The 26,592-nt window shown below is 57.4% G+C and overlaps 3 protein-coding genes and 1 pseudogene across 3 annotated transcripts; all 4 read right to left on the bottom strand.

Annotated features, from left to right (window-relative positions):
* LOC134056668 (uncharacterized) lies at nucleotides 1–6,603 on the bottom strand. The gene is made up of 8 exons (XM_062513525.1): nucleotides 6,584–6,603; nucleotides 5,678–5,794; nucleotides 4,444–4,567; nucleotides 3,925–4,005; nucleotides 1,303–3,159; nucleotides 1,079–1,197; nucleotides 865–920; nucleotides 1–248 (listed from the first exon to the last, which is right to left on the bottom strand). The coding sequence occupies exons 1-8, from the start codon at nucleotides 6,601–6,603 to the stop codon at nucleotides 1–3; spliced, it is 2,622 nt and encodes an 873-aa protein (XP_062369509.1).
* An 869-nt stretch (nucleotides 6,604–7,472) lies between these two features.
* LOC134056665 (M-phase inducer phosphatase 2-like) lies at nucleotides 7,473–11,781 on the bottom strand. The gene is made up of 14 exons (XM_062513523.1): nucleotides 11,669–11,781; nucleotides 11,201–11,512; nucleotides 10,735–10,776; nucleotides 10,406–10,442; nucleotides 10,175–10,279; nucleotides 9,997–10,105; nucleotides 9,622–9,752; nucleotides 9,287–9,460; nucleotides 9,080–9,175; nucleotides 8,697–8,759; nucleotides 8,492–8,590; nucleotides 7,941–8,074; nucleotides 7,722–7,833; nucleotides 7,473–7,598 (listed from the first exon to the last, which is right to left on the bottom strand). Exons 1-14 carry the CDS (start codon nucleotides 11,779–11,781, stop codon nucleotides 7,473–7,475), a joined length of 1,653 nt encoding a protein of 550 aa, XP_062369507.1.
* A 2,922-nt stretch (nucleotides 11,782–14,703) lies between these two features.
* Nucleotides 14,704–18,811, bottom strand: LOC134056664 (M-phase inducer phosphatase 2-like). Its single transcript, XM_062513522.1, has 14 exons — nucleotides 18,699–18,811; nucleotides 18,415–18,542; nucleotides 17,966–18,056; nucleotides 17,637–17,673; nucleotides 17,406–17,510; nucleotides 17,228–17,336; nucleotides 16,853–16,983; nucleotides 16,518–16,691; nucleotides 16,311–16,406; nucleotides 15,928–15,990; nucleotides 15,723–15,821; nucleotides 15,172–15,305; nucleotides 14,953–15,064; nucleotides 14,704–14,829 (listed from the first exon to the last, which is right to left on the bottom strand). Exons 1-14 carry the CDS (start codon nucleotides 18,809–18,811, stop codon nucleotides 14,704–14,706), a joined length of 1,518 nt encoding a protein of 505 aa, XP_062369506.1.
* A 2,927-nt stretch (nucleotides 18,812–21,738) lies between these two features.
* LOC134056768 (M-phase inducer phosphatase 2-like) lies at nucleotides 21,739–26,034 on the bottom strand (annotated as a pseudogene).
* Nucleotides 26,035–26,592: the final 558 nt, after the last annotated feature.

Below are 26,592 nucleotides of genomic sequence, written 5' to 3'. Positions count from 1 at the left end.
TTAAGATGTAGGCCTTGGGTCGGTGGGTTTGGCTCGAATAACCATCTTGGTGGAAGACAGTGGCTGCACTTCCCAATGAGTAGGGACTTTCTTGATCCGGGTGTAGTGGATCCAGTTGTTGATGCCCTCGACTTTTGCCGCCGTGAAGGTTGTCATAATCACCTGACGTGGACCCTCCCATGATTCCTTCAAGGGGTCCGTGCTCCAGTTCTTTACATACACCCGGTCTCCTGGTTGGATGTCATGGACTGGATTTTCCAGCGGCAGAGGGCGGTTCCACTGCAAAGCACCTCTCAAAGCTGTAAGAGTCTTGTTAAGAGATAGAACATAGTTAAAGAGCATTTGGTCCCCAACCACGTGAGGATCACCTTTTAATGTTGTTGCATGATATGGTCTGCCATATAGTATTTCATATGGACTTACTCCTACCTTTTCCCTGGGTTTAATCCTGATTCTTAACAAAGCCAATGGTAATGCTTGCGGCCATTGAATCTTAGCTTCTTGACAGATTTTCTTAATCTGACCTTTCAATGTCTGATTCATTCTTTCTACCTGCCCACTTGATTGAGGTCTCCATGGGGTATGTAAATTCCATTGAACATCAAGCACTCGTGCTATGTTTTGTACTATTCCAGCCACAAAATGTGGTCCCCTATCTGATGAAATTCCCAGGGGTACTCCAAACCTAGGAATAATTTCCCTTAATAAAGTTTTGACCACCTCCTTAGCCTGGTTAGTTCTGCACGGAAAAGCTTCGGGCCATCCCGAAAAAGTACATACATATACCAGAAGGTATCTGTACCCTTGAGCCCTGGGCAACTCTGAAAAGTCAACCTGCCAATAATCACCTGGCTCTGGTCCTACCTGTAATTTTCCTAATTGAATCTGCTTCCTCACTACGGGATTGTTCTTTATACAGACTGGGCACATTGCATTAACTCGTTTAGCTAAAGTCAACATCTGGTTAGAAATGATTTCTTTCTTTAAAAATTTAACCAATACCTCTGCCCCCCAGTGGCATTTGTTGTGCTCTGCTTCTAAAATTATTTTCATGATCTTGACAGGTACTAATACTTGCCCTATGTCGGTCACATACCACCCTAACGCGTTCTTCTGGGCATTCACAAGTCTGGCCAGTCTTTCATCTTCTAAGGAGTAATTGGGCTTCTGCTCTAGGTGAGGAGTGACTGGGCTTACCTTTGTCGGAATCAATGCCAATTGTGTCCAAACCTCACGTGCCACTTTCCGAGCAGTAGCATCTGCTAGATTATTTCCTTGGAAAATTTTTCCTTCTTCCTTCTGATGTCCTCTCACATGCATTACTGCTACTGCAGCTGGTTTATGCACAGCATCCAAAAGAGATAGGATTTCGTTTCGATGTTTTATAGATGTCCCTTGAGAACTTAACAGTCCTCTTTCTTTCCATAATGCTCCATGGACATGCAGAACTCCAAATGCATATTTAGAGTCAGTCCATATATTTACCTTCTTTCCTTGACTCAAAACCAAGGCGCGAATCAAAGCCACAATCTCTGCTTTCTGCGCTGATGTTCCCGGGGTGAGGGCTTTAGCTTCCACGACCTGGAGAAGCGTTACCACCGCATAACCCGCATACCTGGTCCCATTCTCGACGAAACTGGATCCATCTGTAAACAGTTCCCAGTCCGGAGACTCCAATGGCACGTCTTTCAGGTCAGTGCGGCTAGCGAAGACTTGTTCAATGACTTCCACACAATCGTGGGTCAATTCGCCTTCTTCCTGCTCACTGCGGAGAAATTCTGCTGGATTGATATGGTTAGTTACTTTTAGCTCAACATCATCTTGTTCCCTTAATATTGCTTGATATTGCAACATTCTGCTGGAGGACAGCCAATGCCCCCCTTTTTGTTCCAGAACTGTTATCACCATGTGAGGCACAAACACTTCTATTTTCTTACCCAAAGTCAATTTTCTTGATTCCTGAATCAATAGTACAGTAGCTGCCACGGCTCGCAAACAGGACGGCCATCCAGAGCTGACTGCATCTAGTTGTTTCAAAAAATAGCCGACCGGACGCTTCCATGATCCCAACTTTTGCGTGAGTACTCCTAAAGCCAGTCTCTGTCTCTCATTTACATATAATTGAAAGTCCTTAGTTAAATCAGGTAGTCCCAATGCTGGGGCTTCTTTTAGTGCTTGCTTTAGCCCTTGGAACGCATTCTGCTGTGGCTTGTCCCACCGTAACTGTGTCTCTTTTAGTGCCTCATATAAGGGTTTGGCCAGGAGTCCGAAATTCGGTATCCACAGCCGGCACCATCCTACCATTCCTAGAAAGGATCTTAGTTCCTGATGATTTCGGGGAATAGGTATGGTGCAGATGGCTTCAATTCTATTTGCTCCTAATCGCCTTACTCCTTGTGATATTTCACAGCCCAAATATAACACACTTGTCCGGATGAGTTGGGCCTTTTCTTTCGAGACCCGATATCCAGCCTGGCCTAGGATGTTCAATAAGCTTATAGTTAAATTTAGGCAAATGTCCCTTTCTTCTGTGGCCAGAAAAATGTCATCTACATATTGAAGTATTACATGAGAAAAGGGAGATTCTTTTACCTGTGTTGTTTTCCATTCCTCCAATTCCTTGGCTAACTGGTTCCCAAATATTGTGGGGGAATTCTTGAATCCTTGCGGAAGTCGTGTCCAAGTAAGCTGTTTCTTCCGGCCAGAGTCAGGGTCTTCCCACTCGAATGCAAAATATTTCCTACTTTCAAATGCCAGAGGGATGCAGAAGAAAGCATCTTTTAAATCAATTACTGTAAACCATTGAAATCTTTCAGACACAGATGTTAACAAAGTATAGGGGTTTGCCACCACTGGGTGGATATCCTTGGTTATATTATTTATAGCTCTCAGATCCTGAACTAACCTATATTTACCATTGGGTTTTCGTACTGGAAAAATTGGGGTATTAAATTCTGACTCACATTCTTGCAAAATACCTTGGATTAAGAATTGAGCAATCATGGGGGCTACTCCTTTCCTAGCTTCTAACTTAATCGGATATTGTCTAATCCTTACCGGTTGGACTCCCTCCTTTAGCTCAACCACTACTGGTTGAGCTGCCTTAGACTTACCTGGAGTGCCGGTTTCCCAAACCCAAGGTACCACTGCCTGTTCAACCTCTTCGGGAATTGGGGTGGGCTCTACCTCCTTAATCACAAATAGTCTAGATATCTCTTTATCAGGAATTTCTAATTTCACTCGTCCTCCTTCAAATAATATTCTCACGTGTAGGAGAGATAACAGATCTCTTCCAAACAGTGACTCTGGGCAATTAGGCATATACAGGAATTGATGATCAAATTCTTTTCCCCCGAATTTTATGTCTAACGGCTGCAAAAATGTCCTCTCTTCTACTTGCCCAGTTGCCCCTATTACTTGAATTTTTACATCACTTAATAACCCTAATTTTGTATTCAAAACCGAATGTGTTGCTCCCGTATCAACTCTAAATTCTCGTTCTTGTCCCCCTACCTCCAATACTACCTTCAGATCCTGATCTAGTCAGCTCTGATTTTGATAGTCCCCTAACACAAATGCTTGAGCGACATCTACCGGCTCCGTGGTAGCTCCTGCGTTTCCCATAGGATTTACATTTCCCACATTACCCATTCCCCATTTGACTGGACATTCATTTTTCCAGTGTCCTAACTGTCTGCAGAAGGCACATTGATTAGGACCCAATTTTCCTTGCCCCCCGAAGGGATTTCCCAATCCTCCCATTGCTCCCCTTCCCAAATTCTGCTGAATTATGCCCCTTCCTCGACCCATACCACCCCGGCCCCGTCCTCGTCCTCTTGGGCTTCCTCCCGTAGCGTGTTGCAATACTGCTAAAATATTTGCCTGATGTCTCTTTGCTGTCTCTTTTTCTCTATTATTATATACCTTCCATGCCACTTCTAGCATTTTCTCTAGGTTCCGAGTGTCCTCCCCTTCTAACTTTTGCAGCTTTTTCCTAATATCATCCTGAGATTGCCCCATAAAAATCAAAGCCAACTGTAATTTCCCTGCCTCCCCGTCAACCTCTAAATTAGTAAATCTGCGTGCAGTTTCCTTCAGCCGCTCCAGGAATGCTGATGGGGACTCACTTTTATCCTGTCTTATGGAATACAGTTTTGACCAATTCATTGTTTTTGGCATCCCCGTTCTAATCCCTTCTATTATTAATTCTTGATAAACTTGAAGTCTTTTCCAACCCCGACTGGTGTTAGGATCCCACCCGGGGTCCTCTCTCGGGACCAAGTCATTTAGAGTTCCATCCGTCATTTGTACCCTCAACATTTCCCTGGCTCGTTCTGTCATTGCCCGTAACACCATCTCTTTCTCGGTTGAATCCCTCAATGTATCTAGTAACACCTGTAAATCATTCCAATCAGGATTTTGTGTTTTTATTATCATTTTTACCACTCGAGCAACCTTGTCTGGATCCTCCCGGTATGACCCTGCTGCTTGTTTCCAAATTATCAGATCCCCAGGTGAGAACGGGACTTTAATAACCACCTTCTCACCCTGAGGTCCCATAGCTTCCCTTAAAGGGGCTATCAGTTGGGGTTTTTCCCTATTTTTCCTCCCTTGTCTAGTTCTTTCTGCAATAGGGGTTCTCGGTATATTACGGGTATGACCAGGAGATGGCTCCCCAGGACAAGGTATTATCGATTCCTGGGAGCCCTTCCCCATTTCTGGGGTTTGTATTATTTCTCTTTCTTCTTTATCACTATCTTCCTCTTCCGAAGCTAATTCTGCAGGAGGGGCACTAGGAGCTACAAGCAAAGATAGGTCCTCTTCCTGGCTTGTCAGCTTTGTCAAACAACCATTACACCTATTCCTTTGCCTACAACCTTGACAATTTTGTTCCTCTACCTGTAATACCATAATACCACATTCTTTCTGCCATTTGGGTTTGCCTTTTAGGGTATAAAACAAATCCAAATAAGGAATCTCATCCCATTTTTCATTTTCCCGTAAAAACTGCATTAACGGGGATATCACACCAGGGTCAATAGACCCATTGAGGGGCCACCCCGAACTTCCAGTTTCATATTGTGGCCACCAATGATTACAATAGTCAATCATCCTTTCCCTTTTTAACTCTTGATGGAACCCTTCTCTTTTCCAACGCCCCAACAAACATCCTAACGGAGTATTTTCCGGAACCTTTTCATTAGATTGAACCAAAGCTTTAAACGTTTTAAATGGCATCATAATAACACAATCACACAATACTATCTCACAAACACACTTCCAACAGTCACAGCTACAACAGATATTGATTATCAAATTATTAACCAATAAACCAACAGATACTGATTATCGAATTATTAACCAACAAACCAACAGACACTGATTATCAAATTATCAACCAACAAACCAACAGACACTGATTATCAAATTATTTAACCAACAAACCAACAGACAGTGATTATCAAATTATTAACCAACAAACCAATAACCAACCAAACTTGCCACTTCTCGACGCCGCGAGGGGCAAGTGCCGATCCTGCGCAGCTTTCGCTGCGTCTAACGGTCAGCGCCTAGGCTTTACCAACCAGAGACGTCTTCTGCCCAACCCTGCGAGGATCGCCGCCTCGACTTATCAGGCAGGCACCTAAACCAAATAATAAAGCACCTTCGGGCTTACCTGTTACAGTTGTCCGTCAGGCGCGGGGTCGGGCGCGGGTCGATGACTCCCCAGGAATCACCTGGTGCCGGCGTGGAGTGGATCAGCTCGCGAACCGCCCCAGCCACCTCCGGAGTCCTGCCGCGGTCGCCAAAAACTGCTGCCCGATCCCAAAGAGTAAAACACAAATCAACAAAGTTGTTTTGTGCGGTGCTTTATTCAGGGCCCGGGGACCTGAGGACTAGCGTCCAAAGTCAAAGTCCCAACCCCTTAGTGAATCTTACGCAGTTTTATACCCTTTTACAAATCTTGCTTCACCATGGCTACATGCTATGGTCCACATACTTCACATCAAAGGCAGCAGTCATTTTCGAGATAACATTTCTAAAGGTTATAACTCTTGCATGCCTGCCTAAGTTAAGACAATAAGATACCTTTCTAACGGTTATAAATCCTACATGCTTGTCTAAACTAGAACTATTGATTAATCCCACACCTGTTTATTGTACTTCATCAGTAAATTCCCTACTGTGTCTGTAAATAACCAGTTGGTCCTTCTTCGCCCCACTGGCCCTTAACTCATTATTCTGTAGTTCAGCACATTCCCAGGCTTAGTTCCCAGGGCCTACCTTGTACTAGCTACAAACTGCAGCCTTAGCATTACTACCACTAACTATTAAATCTATATGTATATGCTAACACTTGTGTTAAGGACACCCACCCCTTCCAGACCCCACAGCCATGGGGATCCCACAGAGCTCTGTCCCCCAGAAAATTATTGCCACAGCCCTGGGGGTCCTGCAAAGACCAGAAGCGCCCCCCTCTCATGAGGGTGACATGGCTTTGGGGGTCCCAGGCAGAGGGATGAGGTGTTACTGGCCTGGGGGTCCTGATGAGCACAGCCACACTCACAAGGGGCGTCAATACCTTGGGGATCCCATGGACATGGGGGCTTAATCACTACAGGAGGGTCTCAGAACATGAGGGATTAATGCTCCTGAGTGTCTTGATGAACCCTAACCCCCAAATGGGGGCTGCCACACTTTCTGGGAGTCCTGCTGGGAGGAACGAGTGTCCCAGCTCAGAGGGGAATGCTGCAAAGTTCAGGAGACCTCCTGAGAAAAGAGAGTGTCCTGGCTGCGGGGGTCCCACAGCAGCCCCAAGTTTCCCAGGGGTCCTGCCAAGCCCAGCATGTCCAGGAAAGAGGGTCCCATGCGGGTCCAGGGCCATACTGCTGCCGCCCCACCCTGCAGGAGCAGCAGCCAAGGGGCCAACACTTGCCCCTTCCCCACCCACCTTGTCTGTGGGGAAGCCACCACAGCCCAGGGAAACCCTATCCCTGTCCTCTGCCAGCAGCTGTCCCTGTCCCCAGAGCCCCAGAGTCCTCCATCCCAGCCTGCCCGTCCCCCCACCCCTCCGTTCCTATTGCAGAGCCCTGGTGTGGGCAGGGACAGCTCAGGAGCCAGGTTTGTTCTCCTACAATAGGAGTTTATTAACAGACATTGTAATTAACAAACCATCCTAGCAACAGACAAACACAAAAATATTAATAACAATAAACTATTTACAATAAACAAAAGATATGGAAGACCATAAATAAAAAATACTTATAGCAAAAAACAAAACAAAACCATTTGTAACAATAAACAAACGCAAAACCAATCTTAACTCTAAATACCTTCCCAAACACATCCTAACAAACAAGAGCAAGCCGAGGCGCATCCCTGGCCAAGGGAACTCTTCCTACAGTTGTTCCCCGGTGGGATGCATGGATGGATGGATGGATGGATGGATGGATGGATGGATGGATGGATGGTCACAGGTCCCGCCCGCGGACCAAGAGCTCCCGCCGGCCGCGCCGGCTCTGCCCGCGGAATTTGCGCAGCTCCTCCTTGAACGCCGGGTGCGCCATGGGCCGATAGTCCCGGGGCTCGCAGTGGCTCTGCAACGCACGGCTCCGTCAGCCCCATTGCAGGGAAGGGGCTCAGAGCCAGAACTGCCCCTCCCCACTGCCGTGCGCCCCCCTCAGCTCCTGCCAGCGAGGGGACACCGGGAGGGGACTCACCGGGAACTGGAAGAAGAACTCGCGGTACCCCCCGTTCAAGACGTAGAGCTCAGGGTACTGCAGCTGCGGGTACTCGTGGCAGGACCGATCCCTCTCCCGCAGGAACTTGCACCTGTGACTCAGGGAAAGGCCACGGGATCAGCCCCGTGCGGGGATCCAGGCGTGCCTGGGGGACGGGCAGACCCCAAAGTGCCCTCCCCCCACCGAGGCATCGCTCACATTTTGGGGCCCCTTTCAACAGAGAACTCGCAGTGGAAGATGACGATCACCCTCTTGCTGCTGTCCAGCGCCACACTGGGCTGCTCCAGCAGGAATTCCTCCACATCCCGCTGCAGCGGCAGGTTGACAGCACCCTGGGGACGGACACACGAGGCACCTTTCTCCACTCTGCCTCCCATTTCATTTTCTGCAGGGACCCACGGACGCTGCCCCACAGCCTCCCCCACTGTCATGCTCCTCTTTCCAGCTGGGAATCAACCTTTTAGGGAGTGTCTTGACACTCCCCTTGGGGCTGCTCTGTCCCTCTGGGCAGCTCTGTACCCTTCCTGAGGGGCTGCTCAAGCTCTCTGGAGGCTCAGAGTACCTCTGGTGAGGCTGCTTTACTCCTCTCTGGGAGCTCTATATCTTTGCTTCATCTCTCAGAGGGTACTCAACAAATCCCGGGCGATCCTGAACCCCTTGCTGGCGTTATGCTCAACCCCTCGTGGCGGTTCCTCCCGTTCCTCCCAGTCCCAGGAGCACAGAGGGCGGGGGGAGCGTGGAGTTCTGACCGTGATGTGGCCCCCCTCGTATTCGTAGGGGTACCGGCAGTCCACCACGATGCTGCTCTCGAGGAAGCTGCTGAAGTGCCCCGTCAGCACTGCCACCAGCTGCGGGGGGAACAAGTCACCAAGGGGGGACACACGGGGGCAGGTGGGGGGTGGAGTAGGCAGGCAGCCCCTTGGGGGGCCTGGCAAAGGGTCACTGTCCCCTTACCGTGCCAGGGGAGATGTACTTCAGGCTTGGGTCCTTCCCTTCCACCGTCGGCAGGAGGTGAGGCTGGAGGAGAGAGGATGCGGGGTCATCCCTGTCCTAGGGACACGTCCTGGGGGTGGCACCTGTCCCCCCAGCCCAGGAGCTCCCAGTGGTCAGTTCTGCACCCGCAGGAGGGGAAAGGGCAGATACATGTGGCCGTGGCATTGGCATGGACCCAGAGGAGCAGTGATGGGGCTCTTTATCCAGTGCAGGGACTGCATGCTGGGCAGTCACAGCCCTGTGTCCCCAGCCAAGGGCCACCAGCTGGCTTTGGGCTCTTGCAGGGCTCCAGTGATGGTCCCTGTTCCCAATAATGCAGCCCTGCCCCATCCTCGTGGCTCTACCATGGAGAAGTCCCCAAGGAGCTCCTGCTCATCGCTGGCCAGCACTTTCTCCATCTCCTCAAGCTGGGCGGATCTGGAAGGCTCCAGCCCCACTCCCTGTGGAGACACACACAGCCCCAGATGACATCAGAGGCTCTGGAACAGCAGGGACGTGGCCCAGTGCTGCTGGACAGGCTGGTCCCACTCCTCCCCTTCCCCATCACCCACCAACTGCACCGACGCCTCCTGGTCAGGACTGCCAGACACCCTCTTCTGCTTCTTAGCCTTGACAGGGGTGCCCCTGTGCGAGGGCTGTCCCCGCTTCAGGACGGGCCTGGGGACACTGCCGGGCAGCCAGGACGAGCGGAAGAGCTGCCGGCACTGGCTGCGCTTCCCCGCACGCTGTGGGGAGAGCCCGTGCTGCTGCCTGGGGTGTTGGGAGCCCCCAGCAGCAGGGCTGGTGCTGCTCACCAACCAGCCCCCACCTCAGGGACCTTGGGCCCCTTTGGAGACCCCGAGAGGGGACTGTGGGGCTCCATCCTATGCCAAAGGCTGCCACATACCAGCTTTGCCTCCTCCTTCTTCATCACCGGCGTGGTCAGCCCGTTCTCCATCCCCTGGCACATGGTGGCATCGCTCTGCCAGAGCACCAGCTGGGGGGACTTGGGGGAGAAGCAGAGGAGATGGTGAAGGGGACAAGTCCTGTCAGCTGCTTTCCACCCCCAGGCAGGGATGGATCCCGTACCCAAGCTCCATCCACCTCCCAGTGCATTCCAGGCTTGCAGTCAGGGTGTCCCAATGACCTCCCAGCCCGCCCATCTCCCACATCCGCAGGCCCCCACCCATGGGGAGGTTGTGGCGGCAGCTCCAACGCGTCCAGCCGCAGGATCAGCCATTCTTGGTGCCCTCCCGAGCCCTCCAGTCTCTCACCAGCAGTTCTGGTGTGCGGGAAGGGCTCTTGGCAAGAAGGTTCCTCCTGGCAGCCCCATGGCCGGCGGGCAGCCGGTCCCGCTGGCCCGGCCTCTGCAGCTTTTTGGGGCCAAAGCCCTCCTGCAGCGGGGGAAGACACGGGATCAGCACCCCTCTGCCCCCTCCCTGACCCCCAGGTCCCGCTGCCCCCTCATCCTCGGGCTCCGTCTGGCGCTGCTGCACTCTGTCCCTGCGCACCTGGAGCTGGGAGATGTCCTTCAGGACCGGTCTGGCTTCCAGCTGACACTTCTGTGGGACAGCCAGGGGGTGAGAGGTGCTGCACAGGTGCGGGATCCCTGCCCCCGCTGCTGGCTCCATCTTCCTCGTCCCTGCTCGTCCGGGGACTCGGCAGGATCCTGCACAGCCTCCAGCACCTACCGGCAAGGAGTGCATCCTCGGGCCAAGGAGCTTCCTGCTGCAAGAGGAGGGAAAGGAAAGGGTGGAATGAAAGCACTGTGTCCCACCCCTCTGCCACTGTCACCTCTGTCCCCTACGTCCTCAGGGTGGGGTAACAGCTCCCCGGGGCAGCCACAGCTCCCCAAAGGAACCTGGGGCTGGTACTGAACGAACACCAATGGCCTGAGTGGGTGGGACCCCAGCAGGGGCACGGGGACAGCCTGGCTCTTGGGTCTGGGACAGGGACAGCCTGAGCACGGGGACAGCCTAGCATTCGTGTCCTGCCGCAAGGACACAGCCCCTCCACTTACTCTTTGAGACGTCTCCCAGAGTTCGGGATCATTTTCTGGAAGCTGTGGGGAGAGCAGAGATGAGCTTTATGGGGGGATGGCATCCGCATCCCTGCCCAAGCAGCCCAGGTTGTCACCTCCCAGACACAGACTGGGGGACACAGCCAGGCTTAGACCGAGCCCTGCTGCTCGGGAGAGGCAGGGCCAGGGCCAGGGCCAGGGCCAGGGCCAGGGCCAGGAGGTGTCCCCGGGGGGACACGGGGATGGGGCCACTCACTTTTCCCTCACGGCTGCGGAGCTCTGCTGTGTGGGGGAGTCCGGTGCCAGTGCTGCGGGAACAAGGGACAGGGATAGCCGCGGTGTGGGGATCGGGGAGCTGGCCGCAGCCCAGGACAGCGGGCAGGATGGGTCCGGGCAGGGAGGCCCCCAGCAGGCGGGTGGCAGCGCCGTCGGGAGCAGCGGTCCCGCATGGAATGCTGCGCGTCACCCCGAGCAGGGTCGCCAGCGGAGCGGCTCCTGGCTGAGCCCCAGGGACCGCAGGCACGGGCTCCTGCCCATCACTCCCCAAAAAGCCTCGAGCCCCTCGGACCCCCCTCCCACACCTTCGGCACGACCCCAGAGCCAGCAGCGGTTGGGGACGGCTGTGGGGCGGAGCAGCCGCAGTCCCTCACCTGGATCCGTGGGCTGCGAGGACACCGAGTCCCCGGGGCAGTCCGAGGCCAGCGGCTCCGGGGACAGCGTGTGCCACAGCCGCGGGAGGGGCAGCGCCCCGCGTCCCCTCTGAGGGGTGTCCTGGTACCTGCGGGCGGACAAGTGTCGGTGACACGGGGCAGTGTCCGTGGCCCGGGTGCCCCTTCTTGCCCCGGCGAGGCGGGGGCAGGAGCTGAAGGAGGGATCCCAAAAAGCGTCCTTTGGCACGAGCCCCGGACAAAGGCACCCCGGCCACCCCCGTCACCTGTCCGGGACCGCGGGGTCAGCCCTATCCAGTGACAGCGGCGTGAGCGCGGCTGTGCCCGGGGAGGGCAGAGGGGAGATGGCCGCCAGCCCGCGGCCACCGCGCAGTGACATGGCCCGGGCAGGGACCGAGAGAGCGAGCTGCGGCAAGTAACCGGGGACGGGGGACAAGAGACGGCAAGAAGTAAGAGGTGCAAAGAGATGGCAGTGAGAGGCGGGAGTTGATAAAAGGCGATAAGAGGCGATAAAAGGTGACAAAAAGTGATAAAAGGTGGCCGGAGGCGACAGGAGGCGAGCAGAGGTGACAGGTGCCACCCGCGCCGCTCCCGCTTAGAGCAGTAACAGGAATAACAACACCAGCGGCAGCCGCAGCCAATGGGAGGCCGCGGCGCGCACGAGGCGACTCCCCCAGCCAATGGGAGGTCGCAGTGGGCGCGAGGGCCAAAGAGAGGCGCGCGAGGCGCTTGGGGGCGGAGCCGCAGACGAGGGGGCGGTTTCAGAGGCGAAAGGGGGCGTGTCCAGCAAAAATAGGGCGTGGCCAGCAGAAAAAGGGCGCGGCCAGCGCTGCCCTCACGACGGGCGGGGCCGCGCCCTGTCAGTGCAGGGGACACTCGGTCCCTCCCGTGTCTCCTGCAGCGCGACAAACTTGTGCCCTAATGCCACCCTCACAACCCCGACTGCCACATGCAGCCACAAGAACGCAAGCTTGAAATCTTGGACCTTCTTAATAGCGGACTTTCTTTTTTTAAAGGCGGCTGTGAATGGCCTGCTCTGTGTACCAGCCAGAAAACTCTTACTTCTGTATTAAACGTAACCAAAATCAGTTAATTGTGCTTCAAGCTGCTTGATTCCTTTGCTCTTGCAAGCACGCCCTTGAGTCCCTAGTGTTTATTTCCCCTGTGCTTCCAGCCTGCCTCAGTTTCCTCATGGATGCGCCAGAAGTGTTGGAATTTTAAGAGAGCTAAGTAGAGACCTGGGTGGGGGGGGGGGGCGGAAATCACAGTCTGGAACTAATCTCGCTTTTCTCCCACTTGGAGATCAAACGTGCTGAAGGAGCCCAGCCCCACGGGTGTTTGGAGTCCAAACTTCACGGGTGTTTGGAAGGCGCTGTTCCACTGCTGAGAGCCAGCGGCTCTGACACAGCCCTGCAAAAAGCACCAGTTCCTCCTGCTAACAGCAAATTCTATGTATTTTTACGTGTGTATATATATATATATATATATATATACACACATTTATATATAGAACAGGAATTCTGAGAAAGCTCTGTGCCACTCTAGTGACATTTTATGCTGTTCAAGTCTTGTCAACTGCTGCCTTAAAACATTTGAAGAGCTGAAAGGGGATTTGACACAGAATGAAGTTGCAGATGATTTTAGCAAAGATCCTCAGTTTAGCCATTTTGTGTAGTCATTTCTTCTGCTCTTCTGAGTGGTGATTTGCATTGCTGTTTTCTGCTTTATCTGCTCAGTTTTGGGGCAGGTTAAGTGGCCTTCCTTGTATGCCACAGCCCCTTTATTGCTGACCTCCACAACCTTTTCTTTAATTGAGGGCACACACCTCTTGGCCCATGTGTGTGTGCAGATGCCCCTTCCAACAGCTTGAAAATAGGATTATTGATGGGCAGCTTGGGAGGGAGCAGGACACGGGTGTGGGGACCAGGAGGCACAAACGGGGAGCCAGGAGGATTTGGGGGATATTTTTTGGGTTCTCTCGCGGGGCCAAACCAAAGCAAAGGCAAGGCCCAACACAAATATCCAGGCCGCTGTCACCTGGCTGGGGAAGGGGGCGCATAGAAAAGCCCCTCTAGGGAGCGGATCAGGAATGTGGGAAGGTGGAGGGGAGGATGGAAGGATGACTGAAGCACTTGGCACTGGGTGGCCACTTGCCAGGGTCAGAATGGGGGACCCTTGTGTTAAGGACACCCACCCCTTCCAGACCCCACAGCCATGGGGATCCCACAGAGCTCTGTCCCCCAGAAAATTATTGCCACAGCCCTGGGGGTCCTGCAAAGACCAGAAGCGCCCCCCTCTCATGAGGGTGACATGGCTTTGGGGGTCCCAGGCAGAGGGATGAGGTGTTACTGGCCTGGGGGTCCTGATGAGCACAGCCACACTCACAAGGGGCGTCAATACCTTGGGGATCCCATGGACATGGGGGCTTAATCACTACAGGAGGGTCTCAGAACATGAGGGATTAATGCTCCTGAGTGTCTTGATGAACCCTAACCCCCAAATGGGGGCTGCCACACTTTCTGGGAGTCCTGCTGGGAGGAATGAGTGTCCCAGCTCAGAGGGGAATGCTGCAAAGTTCAGGAGACCTCCTGAGAAAAGAGAGTGTCCTGGCTGCGGGGGTCCCACAGCAGCCCCAAGTTTCCCAGGGGTCCTGCCAAGCCCAGCATGTCCAGGAAAGAGGGTCCCATGCGGGTCCAGGGCCATACTGCTGCCGCCCCACCCTGCAGGAGTAGCAGCCAAGGGGCCAACACTTGCCCCTTCCCCACCCACCTTGTCTGTGGGGAAGCCACCACAGCCCAGGGAAACCCTATCCCTGTCCTCTGCCAGCAGCTGTCCCTGTCCCCAGAGCCCCAGAGTCCTCCATCCCAGCCTGCCCGTCCCCCCACCCCTCCGTTCCTATTGCAGAGCCCTGGTGTGGGCAGGGACAGCTCAGGAGCCAGGTTTGTTCTCCTACAATAGGAGTTTATTAACAGACATTGTAATTAACAAACCATCCTAGCAACAGACAAACACAAAAATATTAATAACAATAAACTATTTACAATAAACAAAAAATATGGAAGACCATAAATAAAAAATACTTATAGCAAAAAACAAAACAAAACCATTTGTAACAATAAACAAACGCAAAACCAATCTTAACTCTAAATACCTTCCCAAACACATCCTAACAAACAAGAGCAAGCCGAGGCGCATCCCTGGCCAAGGGAACTCTTCCTACAGTTGTTCCCCGGTGGGATGCATGGATGGATGGAAGGATGGATGGATGGATGGATGGATGGATGGATGGATGGATGGATGGTCACAGGTCCCGCCCGCGGACCAAGAGCTCCCGCCGGCCGCGCCGGCTCTGCCCACGGAATTTGCGCAGCTCCTCCTTGAACGCCGGGTGCGCCATGGGCCGATAGTCCCGGGGCTCGCAGTGGCTCTGCAACGCACGGCTCCGTCAGCCCCATTGCAGGGAAGGGGCTCAGAGCCAGAACTGCCCCTCCCCACTGCCGTGCGCCCCCCTCAGCTCCTGCCAGCGAGGGGACACCGGGAGGGGACTCACCGGGAACTGGAAGAAGAACTCGCGGTACCCCCCGTTCAAGACGTAGAGCTCAGGGTACTGCAGCTGCGGGTACTCGTGGCAGGACCGATCCCTCTCCCGCAGGAACTTGCACCTGTGACTCAGGGAAAGGCCACGGGATCAGCCCCGTGCGGGCATCCAGGCGTGCCTGGGGGACGGGCAGACCCCAAAGTGCCCTCCCCCCACCGAGGCATCGCTCACATTTTGGGGCCCCTTTCAACAGAGAACTCGCAGTGGAAGATGACGATCACCCTCTTGCTGCTGTCCAGCGCCACACTGGGCTGCTCCAGCAGGAATTCCTCCACATCCCGCTGCAGCGGCAGGTTGACAGCACCCTGGGGACGGACACACGAGGCACCTTTCTCCACTCTGCCTCCCATTTCATTTTCTGCAGGGACCCACGGACGCTGCCCCACAGCCTCCCCCACTGTCATGCTCCTCTTTCCAGCTGGGAATCAACCTTTTAGGGAGTGTCTTGACACTCCCCTTGGGGCTGCTCTGTCCCTCTGGGCAGCTCTGTACCCTTCCTGAGGGGCTGCTCAAGCTCTCTGGAGGCTCAGAGTACCTCTGGTGAGGCTGCTTTACTCCTCTCTGGGAGCTCTATATCTTTGCTTCATCTCTCAGAGGGTACTCAACAAATCCCGGGCGATCCTGAACCCCTTGCTGGCGTTATGCTCAACCCCTCGTGGCGGTTCCTCCCGTTCCTCCCAGTCCCAGGAGCACAGAGGGCGGGGGGAGCGTGGAGTTCTGACCGTGATGTGGCCCCCCTCGTATTCGTAGGGGTACCGGCAGTCCACCACGATGCTGCTCTCGAGGAAGCTGCTGAAGTGCCCCGTCAGCACTGCCACCAGCTGCGGGGGGAACAAGTCACCAAGGGGGGACACACGGGGGCAGGTGGGGGGTGGAATAGGCAGGCAGCCCCTTGGGGGGCCTGGCAAAGGGTGACTGTCCCCTTACCGTGCCAGGGGAGATGTACTTCAGGCTTGGGTCCTTCCCTTCCACCGTCGGCAGGAGGTGAGGCTGGAGGAGAGAGGATGCGGGGTCATCCCTGTCCTAGGGACACGTCCTGGGGGTGGCACCTGTCCCCCCAGCCCAGGAGCTCCCAGTGGTCAGTTCTGCACCCACAGGAGGGGAAAGGGCAGATACATGTGGCCGTGGCATTGGCATGGACCCAGAGGAGCAGTGATGGGGCTCTTTATCCAGTGCAGGGACTGCATGCTGGGCAGTCACAGCCCTGTGTCCCCAGCCAAGGGCCACCAGCTGGCTTTGGGCTCTTGCAGGGCTCCAGTGATGGTCCCTGTTCCCAATAATGCAGCCCTGCCCCATCCTCGTGGCTCTACCATGGAGAAGTCCCCAATGAGCTCCTGCTCATCGCTGGCCAGCACTTTCTCCATCTCCTCAAGCTGGGCGGATCTGGAAGGCTCCAGCCCCACTCCCTGTGGAGACACACACAGCCCCAGATGACATCAGAGGCTCTGGAACAGCAGGGACGTGGCCCAGTGCTGCTGGACAGGCTGGTCCCACTCCTCCCCTTCCCCATCACCCACCAACTGCACCGACGCCTCCTGGTCAGGACTGCCAGACACCCTCTTCTGCTTCTTAGCCTTGACAGGGGTGCCCCTGTGCGAGGGCTGTCCCCGCTTCAGGACGGGCCTGGGGACACTGCCGGGCAGCCAGGACGAGCGGAAGAGCTGCCGGCACTGGCTGCGCTTCCCCGCACGCTGTGGGGAGAGCCCGTGCTGCTGCCTGGGGTGTTGGGAGCCCCCAGCAGCAGGGCTGGTGCTGCTCACCAACCAGCCCCCACCTCAGGGACCTTGGGCCCCTTTGGAGACCCCGAGAGGGGACTGTGGGGCTCCATCCTATGCCAAAGGCTGCCACATACCAGCTTTGCCTCCTCCTTCTTCATCACTGGCGTGGTCAGCCCGTTCTCCATCCCCTGGCACATGGTGGCATCGCTCTGCCAGAGCACCAGCTGGGGGGACTTGGGGGAGAAGCAGAGGAGATGGTGAAGGGGACAAGTCCTGTCAGCTGCTTTCCACCTCCAGGCAGGGATGGATCCCGTACCCAAGCTCCATCCACCTCCCAGTGCATTCCAGGCTTGCAGTCAGGGTGTCCCAATGACCTCCCAGCCCGCCCATCTCCCACATCCACGGGGCCCCACCCATGGGGAGGTTGTGGCAGCAGCTCCAACGCGTCCAGCCGCAGGATCAGCCATTCTTGGTGCCCTCCCGAACCCTCCAGTCTCTCACCAGCACTTCTGGTGTGCGGGAAGGGCTCTGGGCAAGAAGGTTCCTCCTGGCAGCCCCATGGCCGGCGGGCAGCCGGTCCCGCTGGCCCGGCCTCTGCAGCTTTTTGGGGCCAAAGCCCTCCTGCAGCGGGGGAAGACACGGGATCAGCACCCCTCTGCCCCCTCCCTGACCCCCAGGTCCCGCTGCCCCCTCATCCTCGGGCTCCGTCTGGCGCTGCTGCACTCTGTCCCTGCGCACCTGGAGCTGGGAGATGTCCTTCAGGACCGGTCTGGCTTCCAGCTGACACTTCTGTGGGACAGCCAGGGGGTGAGAGGTGCTGCACAGGTGCGGGATCCCTGCCCCCGCTGCTGGCTCCATCTTCCTCGTCCCTGCTCGTCCGGGGACTCGGCAGGATCCTGCACAGCCTCCAGCACCTACCGGCAAGGAGTGCATCCTCTGGCCAAGGAGCTTCCTACTGCAAGAGGAGGGAAAGGAAAGGGTGGAATGAAAGCGCTGTGTCCCAGCCCTCTGCCACTGTCACCTCTGTCCCCTACGTCCTCATGGTGGGGTAACAGCTCCCCGGGGCAGCCACAGCTCCCCAAAGGAACCTGGGGCAGGTACTGAACGAACACCAATGGCCTGAGTGGGTGGGACCCCAGGAGGGGCACGGGGACAGCCTGGCTCTTGGGTCTGGGACAGGGACAGCCTGAGCACGGGGACAGCCTAGCATTCGTGTCCTGCCGCAAGGACACAGCCCCTCCACTTACTCTTTGAGACGTCTCCCAGAGTTCGGCATCATTTTCTGGAAGCTGTGGGGAGAGCAGAGATGAGCTTTATGGGGGGATGGCATCCGCATCCCTGCCCAAGCAGCCCAGGTTGTCACCTCCCAGACACAGACTGGGGGACACAGCCGGGCTTAGACCGAGCCCTGCTGCTCGGGAGAGGCAGGGCCAGGGCCAGGGCCAGGGCCAGGGCCAGGGCCAGGAGGTGTCGCCGGGGGGACACGGGGATGGGGCCACTCACTTTTCCCTCACGGCTGCGGAGCTCTGCTGTGTGGGGGAGTCCGGTGCCAGTGCTGCGGGAACAAGGGACAGGGATAGCCGCGGTGTGGGGATCGGGGAGCTGGCCGCAGCCCAGGACAGCGGGCAGGATGGGTCAGGGCAGAGAGGCCCCCAGCAGGCGGGTGGCAGCGCCGTCGGGAGCAGCAGTCCCTCACCTGTATCCGTGGGCTGCGAGGACACCGAGTCCCCGGGGCAGTCCGAGGCCTGCGGCTCCGGGGACAGCGTGTGCCACAGCCGCGGGAGGGGCAGCGCCCCGCGTCCCCTCTGAGGGGTGTCCTGGTACCTGCGGGCGGACAAGTGTCGGTGACACGGGGCAGTGTCCGTGGCCCGGGTGCCCCTTCTTGCCCCGGCGAGGCGGGGGCAGGAGCTGAAGGAGGGATCCCAAAAAGCGTCCTTTGGCACGAGCCCCGGACAAAGGCACCCCGGCCACCCCCGTCACCTGTCCGGGACCGCCGGGTCAGCCCTATCCAGTGACAGCGGCGTGAGCGCGGCTGTGCCCGGGGAGGGCAGAGGGGAGATGGCCGCCAGCCCGCGGCCACCGCGCAGTGACATGGCCCGGGCAGGGACCGAGAGAGCGAGCTCCGGCAAGTAACCGGGGACGGGGGACAAGAGACGGCAAGAAGTAAGAGGTGCAAAGAGATGGCAGTGAGAGGCGGGAGTTGATAAAAGGCGATAAGAGGCGATAAAAGGTGACAAAAAGTGATAAAAGGTGGCCGGAGGCGACAGGAGGCGAGCAGAGGTGACAGGTGCCACCCGCGCCGCTCCCGCTTAGAGCAGTAACAGGAATAACAACACCAGCGGCAGCCGCAGCCAATGGGAGGCCGCGGCGCGCACGAGGCGACTCCCCCAGCCAATGGGAGGTCGCAGTGGGCGCGAGGGCCAAAGAGAGGCGCGCGAGGCGCTTGGGGGCGGAGCCGCAGACGAGGGGGCGGTTTCAGAGGCGGAAGGGGGCGTGTCCAGCAGAAAAAGGGCGTGTTCAGCAGAAAAAGGGCGTGTCCAGCGCTGCCCTCACGACGGGCGGGGCCGCGCCCTGTCAGTGCAGGGGACACTCGGTCCCTCCCGTGTCTCCTGCAGCGCGACAAACTTGTGCCCTAATGCCACCCTCACAACCCCGACTGCCACATGCAGCCACAAGAACGCAAGCTTGAAATCTTGGACCTTCTTAATAGCGGACTTTCTTTTTTTAAAGGCGGCTGTGAATGGCCTGCTCTGTGTACCAGCCAGAAAACTCTTACTTCTGTATTAAACGTAACCAAAATCAGTTAATTGTGCTTAAAGCTGCTTGATTCCTTTGCTCTTGCAAGCACGCCCTTGAGTCCCTAGTGTTTATTTCCCCTGTGCTTCCAGCCTGCCTCAGTTTCCTCATGGATGCGCCAGAAGTGTTGGAATTTTAAGAGAGCTAAGTAGAGACCTGGGTGGGGGGGGGGGGGCGGAAATCACAGTCTGGAACTAATCTCGCTTTTCTCCCACTTGGAGATCAAACGTGCTGAAGGAGCCCAGCCCCACGGGTGTTTGGAGTCCAAACTTCACGGGTGTTTGGAAGGCGCTGTTCCACTGCTGAGAGCCAGCGGCTCTGACACAGCCCTGCAAAAAGCACCAGTTCCTCCTGCTAACAGCAAATTCTATGTATTTTTACGTGTGTATATATATATATATATATATATATACACACATTTATATATAGAACAGGAATTCTGAGAAAGCTCTGTGCCACTCTAGTGACATTTTATGCTGTTCAAGTCTTGTCAACTGCTGCCTTAAAACATTTGAAGAGCTGAAAGGGGATTTGACACAGAATGAAGTTGCAGATGATTTTAGCAAAGATCCTCAGTTTAGCCATTTTGTGTAGTCATTTCTTCTGCTCTTCTGAGTGGTGATTTGCATTGCTGTTTTCTGCTTTATCTGCTCAGTTTTGGGGCAGGTTAAGTGGCCTTCCTTGTATGCCACAGCCCCTTTATTGCTGACCTCCACAACCTTTTCTTTAATTGAGGGCACACACCTCTTGGCCCATGTGTGTGTGCAGATGCCCCTTCCAACAGCTTGAAAATAGGATTATTGATGGGCAGCTTGGGAGGGAGCAGGACACGGGTGTGGGGACCAGGAGGCACAAACGGGGAGCCAGGAGGATTTGGGGGATATTTTTTGGGTTCTCTCGCGGGGCCAAACCAAAGCAAAGGCAAGGCCCAACACAAATATCCAGGCCGCTGTCACCTGGCTGGGGAAGGGGGCGCATAGAAAAGCCCCTCTAGGGAGCGGATCAGGAATGTGGGAAGGTGGAGGGGAGGATGGAAGGATGACTGAAGCACTTGGCACTGGGTGGCCACTTGCCAGGGTCAGAATGGGGGACCCTTGTGTTAAGGACACCCACCCCTTCCAGACCCCACAGCCATGGGGATCCCACAGAGCTCTGTCCCCCAGAAAATTATTGCCACAGCCCTGGGGGTCCTGCAAAGACCAGAAGCGCCCCCCTCTCATGAGGGTGACATGGCTTTGGGGGTCCCAGGCAGAGGGATGAGGTGTTACTGGCCTGGGGGTCCTGATGAGCACAGCCACACTCACAAGGGGCGTCAATACCTTGGGGATCCCATGGACATGGGGGCTTAATCACTACAGGAGGGTCTCAGAACATGAGGGATTAATGCTCCTGAGTGTCTTGATGAACCCTAACCCCCAAATGGGGGCTGCCACACTTTCTGGGAGTCCTGCTGGGAGGAATGAGTGTCCCAGCTCAGAGGGGAATGCTGCAAAGTTCAGGAGACCTCCTGAGAAAAGAGAGTGTCCTGGCTGCGGGGGTCCCACAGCAGCCCCAAGTTTCCCAGGGGTCCTGCCAAGCCCAGCATGTCCAGGAAAGAGGGTCCCATGCGGGTCCAGGGCCATACTGCTGCCGCCCCACCCTGCAGGAGTAGCAGCCAAGGGGCCAACACTTGCCCCTTCCCCACCCACCTTGTCTGTGGGGAAGCCACCACAGCCCAGGGAAACCCTATCCCTGTCCTCTGCCAGCAGCTGTCCCTGTCCCCAGAGCCCCAGAGTCCTCCATCCCAGCCTGCCCGTCCCCCCACCCCTCCGTTCCTATTGCAGAGCCCTGGTGTGGGCAGGGACAGCTCAGGAGCCAGGTTTGTTCTCCTACAATAGGAGTTTATTAACAGACATTGTAATTAACAAACCATCCTAGCAACAGACAAACACAAAAATATTAATAACAATAAACTATTTACAATAAACAAAAAATATGGAAGACCATAAATAAAAAATACTTATAGCAAAAAACAAAACAAAACCATTTGTAACAATAAACAAACGCAAAACCAATCTTAACTCTAAATACCTTCCCAAACACATCCTAACAAACAAGAGCAAGCCGAGGCGCATCCCTGGCCAAGGGAACTCTTCCTACAGTTGTTCCCCGGTGGGATGCATGGATGGATGGAAGGATGGATGGATGGATGGATGGATGGATGGATGGATGGATGGATGGATGGTCACAGGTCCCGCCCGCGGACCAAGAGCTCCCGCCGGCCGCGCCGGCTCTGCCCACGGAATTTGCGCAGCTCCTCCTTGAACGCCGGGTGCGCCATGGGCCGATAGTCCCGGGGCTCGCAGTGGCTCTGCAACGCACGGCTCCGTCAGCCCCATTGCAGGGAAGGGGCTCAGAGCCAGAACTGCCCCTCCCCACTGCCGTGCGCCCCCCTCAGCTCCTGCCAGCGAGGGGACACCGGGAGGGGACTCACCGGGAACTGGAAGAAGAACTCGCGGTACCCCCCGTTCAAGACGTAGAGCTCAGGGTACTGCAGCTGCGGGTACTCGTGGCAGGACCGATCCCTCTCGCGCAGGAACTTGCACCTGTGACTCAGGGAAAGGCCACGGGATCAGCCCCGTGCGGGGATCCAGGCGTGCCTGGGGGACGGGCAGACCCCAAAGTGCCCTCCCCCCACCGAGGCATCGCTCACATTTTGGGGCCCCTTTCAACAGAGAACTCGCAGTGGAAGATGACGATCACCCTCTTGCTGCTGTCCAGCGCCACACTGGGCTGCTCCAGCAGGAATTCCTCCACATCCCGCTGCAGCGGCAGGTTGACAGCACCCTGGGGACGGACACACGAGGCACCTTTCTCCACTCTGCCTCCCATTTCATTTTCTGCAGGGACCCACGGACGCTGCCCCACAGCCTCCCCCACTGTCATACTCCTCTTTCCAGCTGGGAATCAACCTTTTAGGGAGTGTCTTGACACTCCCCTTGGGGCTGCTCTGTCCCTCTGGGCAGCTCTGTACCCTTCCTGAGGGGCTGCTCAAGCTCTCTGGAGGCTCAGAGTACCTCTGGTGAGGCTGCTTTACTCCTCTCTGGGAGCTCTATATCTTTGCTTCATCTCTCAGAGGGTACTCAACAAATCCCAGGCGATCCTGAACCCCTTGCTGGCGTTATGCTCAACCCCTCGTGGCGGTTCCTCCCGTTCCTCCCAGTCCCAGGAGCACAGAGGGCGGGGGGAGCGTGGAGTTCTGACCGTGATGTGGCCCCCCTCGTATTCGTAGGGGTACCGGCAGTCCACCACGATGCTGCTCTCGAGGAAGCTGCTGAAGTGCCCCGTCAGCACTGCCACCAGCTGCGGGGGGAACAAGTCACCAAGGGGGGACACACGGGGGCAGGTGGGGGGTGGAATAGGCAGGCAGCCCCTTGGGGGGCCTGGCAAAGGGTCACTGTCCCCTTACCGTGCCAGGGGAGATGTACTTCAGGCTTGGGTCCTTCCCTTCCACCGTCGGCAGGAGGTGAGGCTGGAGGAGAGAGGATGCGGGGTCATCCCTGTCCTAGGGACACGTCCTGGGGGTGGCACCTGTCCCCCCAGCCCAGGAGCTCCCAGTGGTCAGTTCTGCACCCGCAGGAGGGGAAAGGGCAGATACATGTGGCCGTGGCATTGGCATGGACCCAGAGGAGCAGTGATGGGGCTCTTTATCCAGTGCAGGGACTGCATGCTGGGAAGTCACAGCCCTGTGTCCCCAGCCAAGGGCCACCAGCTGGCTTTGGGCTCTTGCAGGGCTCCAGTGATGGTCCCTGTTCCCAATAATGCAGCCCTGCCCCATCCTCGTGGCTCTACCATGGAGAAGTCCCCAATGAGCTCCTGCTCATCGCTGGCCAGCACTTTCTCCATCTCCTCAAGCTGGGCGGATCTGGAAGGCTCCAGCCCCACTCCCTGTGGAGACACACACAGCCCCAGATGACATCAGAGGCTCTGGAACAGCAGGGACGTGGCCCAGTGCTGCTGGACAGGCTGGTCCCACTCCTCCCCTTCCCCATCACCCACCAACTGCACCGACGCCTCCTGGTCAGGACTGCCAGACACCCTCTTCTGCTTCTTAGCCTTGACAGGGGTGCCCCTGTGCGAGGGCTGTCCCCGCTTCAGGACGGGCCTGGGGACACTGCCGGGCAGCCAGGACGAGCGGAAGAGCTGCCGGCACTGGCTGCGCTTCCCCGCACGCTGTGGGGAGAGCCCGTGCTGCTGCCTGGGCTGTTGGGAGCCCCCAGCAGCAGGGCTGGTGCTGCTCACCAACCAGCCCCCACCTCAGGGACCTTGGGCCCCTTTGGAGACCCCGAGAGGGGACTGTGGGGCTCCATCCTATGCCAAAGGCTGCCACATACCAGCTTTGCCTCCTCCTTCTTCATCACTGGCGTGGTCAGCCCGTTCTCCATCCCCTGGCACATGGTGGCATCGCTCTGCCAGAGCACCAGCTGGGGGGACTTGGGGGAGAAGCAGAGGAGATGGTGAAGGGGACAAGTCCTGTCAGCTGCTTTCCACCCCCAGGCAGGGATGGATCCCGTACCCAAGCTCCATCCACCTCCCAGTGCATTCCAGGCTTGCAGTCAGGGTGTCCCAATGACCTCCCAGCCCGCCCATCTCCCACATCCGCAGGCCCCCACCCATGGGGAGGTTGTGGAGGCAGCTCCAACGCGTCCAGCCGCAGGATCAGCCATTCTTGGTGCCCTCCCGAGCCCTCCAGTCTCTCACCAGCAGTTCTGGTGTGCGGGAAGGGCTCTTGGCAAGAAGGTTCCTCCTGGCAGCCCCATGGCCGGCGGGCAGCCGGTCCCGCTGGCCCGGCCTCTGCAGCTTTTTGGGGCCAAAGCCCTCCTGCAGTGGGGGAAGACACAGGATCAGCACCCCTCTGCCCCCTCCCTGACCCCCAGGTCCCGCTGCCCCCTCATCCTCGGGCTCCGTCTGGCGCTGCTGCACTCTGTCCCTGCGCACCTGGAGCTGGGAGATGTCCTTCAGGACCGGTCTGGCTTCCAGCTGACACTTCTGTGGGACAGCCAGGGGGTGAGAGGTGCTGCACAGGTGGGGGATCCCTGCCCCCGCTGCTGGCTCCATCTTCCTCGTCCCTGCTCGTCCCGGGACTCGGCAGGATCCTGCACAGCCTCCAGCACCTACCGGCAAGGAGTGCATCCTCTGGCCAAGGAGCTTCCTGCTGCAAGAGGAGGGAAAGGAAAGGGTGGAATGAAAGCGCTGTGTCCCAGCCCTCTGCCACTGTCACCTCTGTCCTCTACGTCCTCAGGGTGGGGTAACAGCTCCCCGGGGCAGCCACAGCTCCCCAAAGGAACCTGGGGCAGGTACTGAACGAACACCAATGGCCTGAGTGGGTGGGACCCCAGCAGGGGCACGGGGACAGCCTGGCTCTTGGGTCTGGGACAGGGACAGCCTGAGCACGGGGACAGCCTAGCATTCGTGTCCTGCCGCAAGGACACAGCCCCTCCACTTACTCTTTGAGACGTCTCCCAGAGTTCGGCATCATTTTCTGGAAGCTGTGGGGAGAGCAGAGATGAGCTTTATGGGGGGATGGCATCCGCATCCCTGCCCAAGCAGCCCAGGTTGTCACCTCCCAGACACAGACTGGGGGACACAGCCGGGCTTAGACCGAGCCCTGCTGCTCAGGAGAGGCAGGGCCAGGGCCAGGGCCAGGGCCAGGAGGTGTCCCCGGGGGACACGGGGATGGGGCCACTCACTTTTCCCTCACGGCTGCGGAGCTCTGCTGTGTGGGGGAGTCCGGTGCCAGTGCTGCGGGAACAAGGGACAGGGATAGCCGCGGTGTGGGGATCGGGGAGCTGGCCGCAGCCCAGGACACCGGGCAGGATGGGTCCGTGCAGGGAGGCCCCCAGCAGGCGGGTGGCAGCGCCGTCGGGAGCAGCGGTCCCGCATGGAATGCTGCGCGTCACCCCGAGCAGGGTCCCCAGCGGAGCGGCTCCTGGCCGAGCCCCAGGGACCGCAGGCACGGGCTCCTGCCCATCACTCCCCAAAAAGCCTCGAGCCCCTCGGACCCCCCTCCCACACCTTCGGCACGACCCCAGAGCCAGCAGCGGTTGGGGACGGCTGTGGGGCGGAGCAGCCGCAGTCCCTCACCTGGATCCGTGGGCTGCGAGGACACCGAGTCCCCGGGGCAGTCCGAGGCCAGCGGCTCCGGGGACAGCGTGTGCCACAGCCGTGGGAGGGGCAGCGCCCCGCGTCCCCTCTGAGGGGTGTCCTGGTACCTGCGGGCGGACAAGTGTCGGTGACACGGGGCAGTGTCCGTGGCCCGGGTGCCCCTTCTTGGCCCGGCGAGGCGGGGGCAGGAGCTGAAGAAGGGATCCCAAAAATCGTCCTTTGGCACGAGCCCCGGACAAAGGCACCCCGGCCACCCCCGTCACCTGTCCGGGACCGCCGGGTCAGCCCTATCCAGTGACAGCGGCGTGAGCGCGGCTGTGCCCGGGGAGGGCAGAGGGGAGATGGCCGCCAGCCCGCGGCCACCGCGCAGTGACATGGCCCGGGCAGGGACCGAGAGAGCGAGCTCCGGCAAGTAACCGGGGACGGGGGACAAGAGACGGCAAGAAGTAAGAGGTGCAAAGAGATGGCAGTGAGAGGCGGGAGTTGATAAAAGGCGATAAGAGGTGATAAAAGGTGACAAAAAGTGATAAAAGGTGGCCGGAGGCGACAGGAGGCGAGCAGAGGTGACAGGTGCCACCCGCGCCGCTCCCGCTTAGAGCAGTAACAGGAATAACAACACCAGCGGCAGCCGCAGCCAATGGGAGGCCGCGGCGCGCACGAGGCGACTCCCCCAGCCAATGGGAGGTCGCAGTGGGCGCGAGGGCCAAAGAGAGGCGCGCGAGGCGCTTGGGGGCGGAGCCGCAGACGAGGGGGCGGTTTCAGAGGCGGAAGGGGGCGTGTCCAGCAGAAATAGGGCGTGGCCAGCGCTGCCCTCACGACGGGCGGGGCCGCGCCCTGTCAGTGCAGGGGACACTCGGTCCCTCCCGTGTCTCCTGCAGCGCGACAAACTTGTGCCCTAATGCCACCCTCACAACCCCGACTGCCACATGCAGCC

Source organism: Cinclus cinclus, chromosome Z (genome assembly GCF_963662255.1).
Source record: "Cinclus cinclus chromosome Z, bCinCin1.1, whole genome shotgun sequence".
Taxonomy (NCBI): domain Eukaryota; kingdom Metazoa; phylum Chordata; class Aves; order Passeriformes; family Cinclidae; genus Cinclus; species Cinclus cinclus.
This window is presented reverse-complemented; position numbering and strand designations above follow the sequence as displayed.

Excerpts from the sequence above, each read along its gene's own strand:
- LOC134056668 (XM_062513525.1), bottom strand. The coding sequence starts at position 6,603 with ATGTCCATGGGATCCCCAAG. Across the intron at positions 5,795-6,583 it reads ATGTCCATGGGATCCCCAAG|GACTCCGGAGGTGGCTGGGG; the intron begins GTATTGACGCCC and ends CGACCGCGGCAG. Across the intron at positions 3,160-3,924 it reads TGCTAGAAGTGGCATGGAAG|GTTGAACAGGCAGTGGTACC; the intron begins GTATATAATAAT and ends ATTCCCGAAGAG.
- LOC134056665 (XM_062513523.1), bottom strand. The coding sequence starts at position 11,781 with ATGTCACTGCGCGGTGGCCGCGGGCTGGCGGCCATCTCCCCTCTGCCC. Across the intron at positions 11,513-11,668 it reads GACCCCGCGGTCCCGGACAG|GTACCAGGACACCCCTCAGA; the intron begins GTGACGGGGGTG and ends GTCCGCCCGCAG. Across the intron at positions 9,176-9,286 it reads AGGAGGCGTCGGTGCAGTTG|GGAGTGGGGCTGGAGCCTTC; the intron begins GTGGGTGATGGG and ends GTGTCTCCACAG.
- LOC134056664 (XM_062513522.1), bottom strand. The coding sequence starts at position 18,811 with ATGTCACTGCGCGGTGGCCGCGGGCTGGCGGCCATCTCCCCTCTGCCC. Across the intron at positions 18,543-18,698 it reads GACCCGGCGGTCCCGGACAG|GTACCAGGACACCCCTCAGA; the intron begins GTGACGGGGGTG and ends GTCCGCCCGCAG. Across the intron at positions 17,337-17,405 it reads CGGAGCCCGAGGATGAGGGG|GGCTTTGGCCCCAAAAAGCT; the intron begins GCAGCGGGACCT and ends CCGCTGCAGGAG.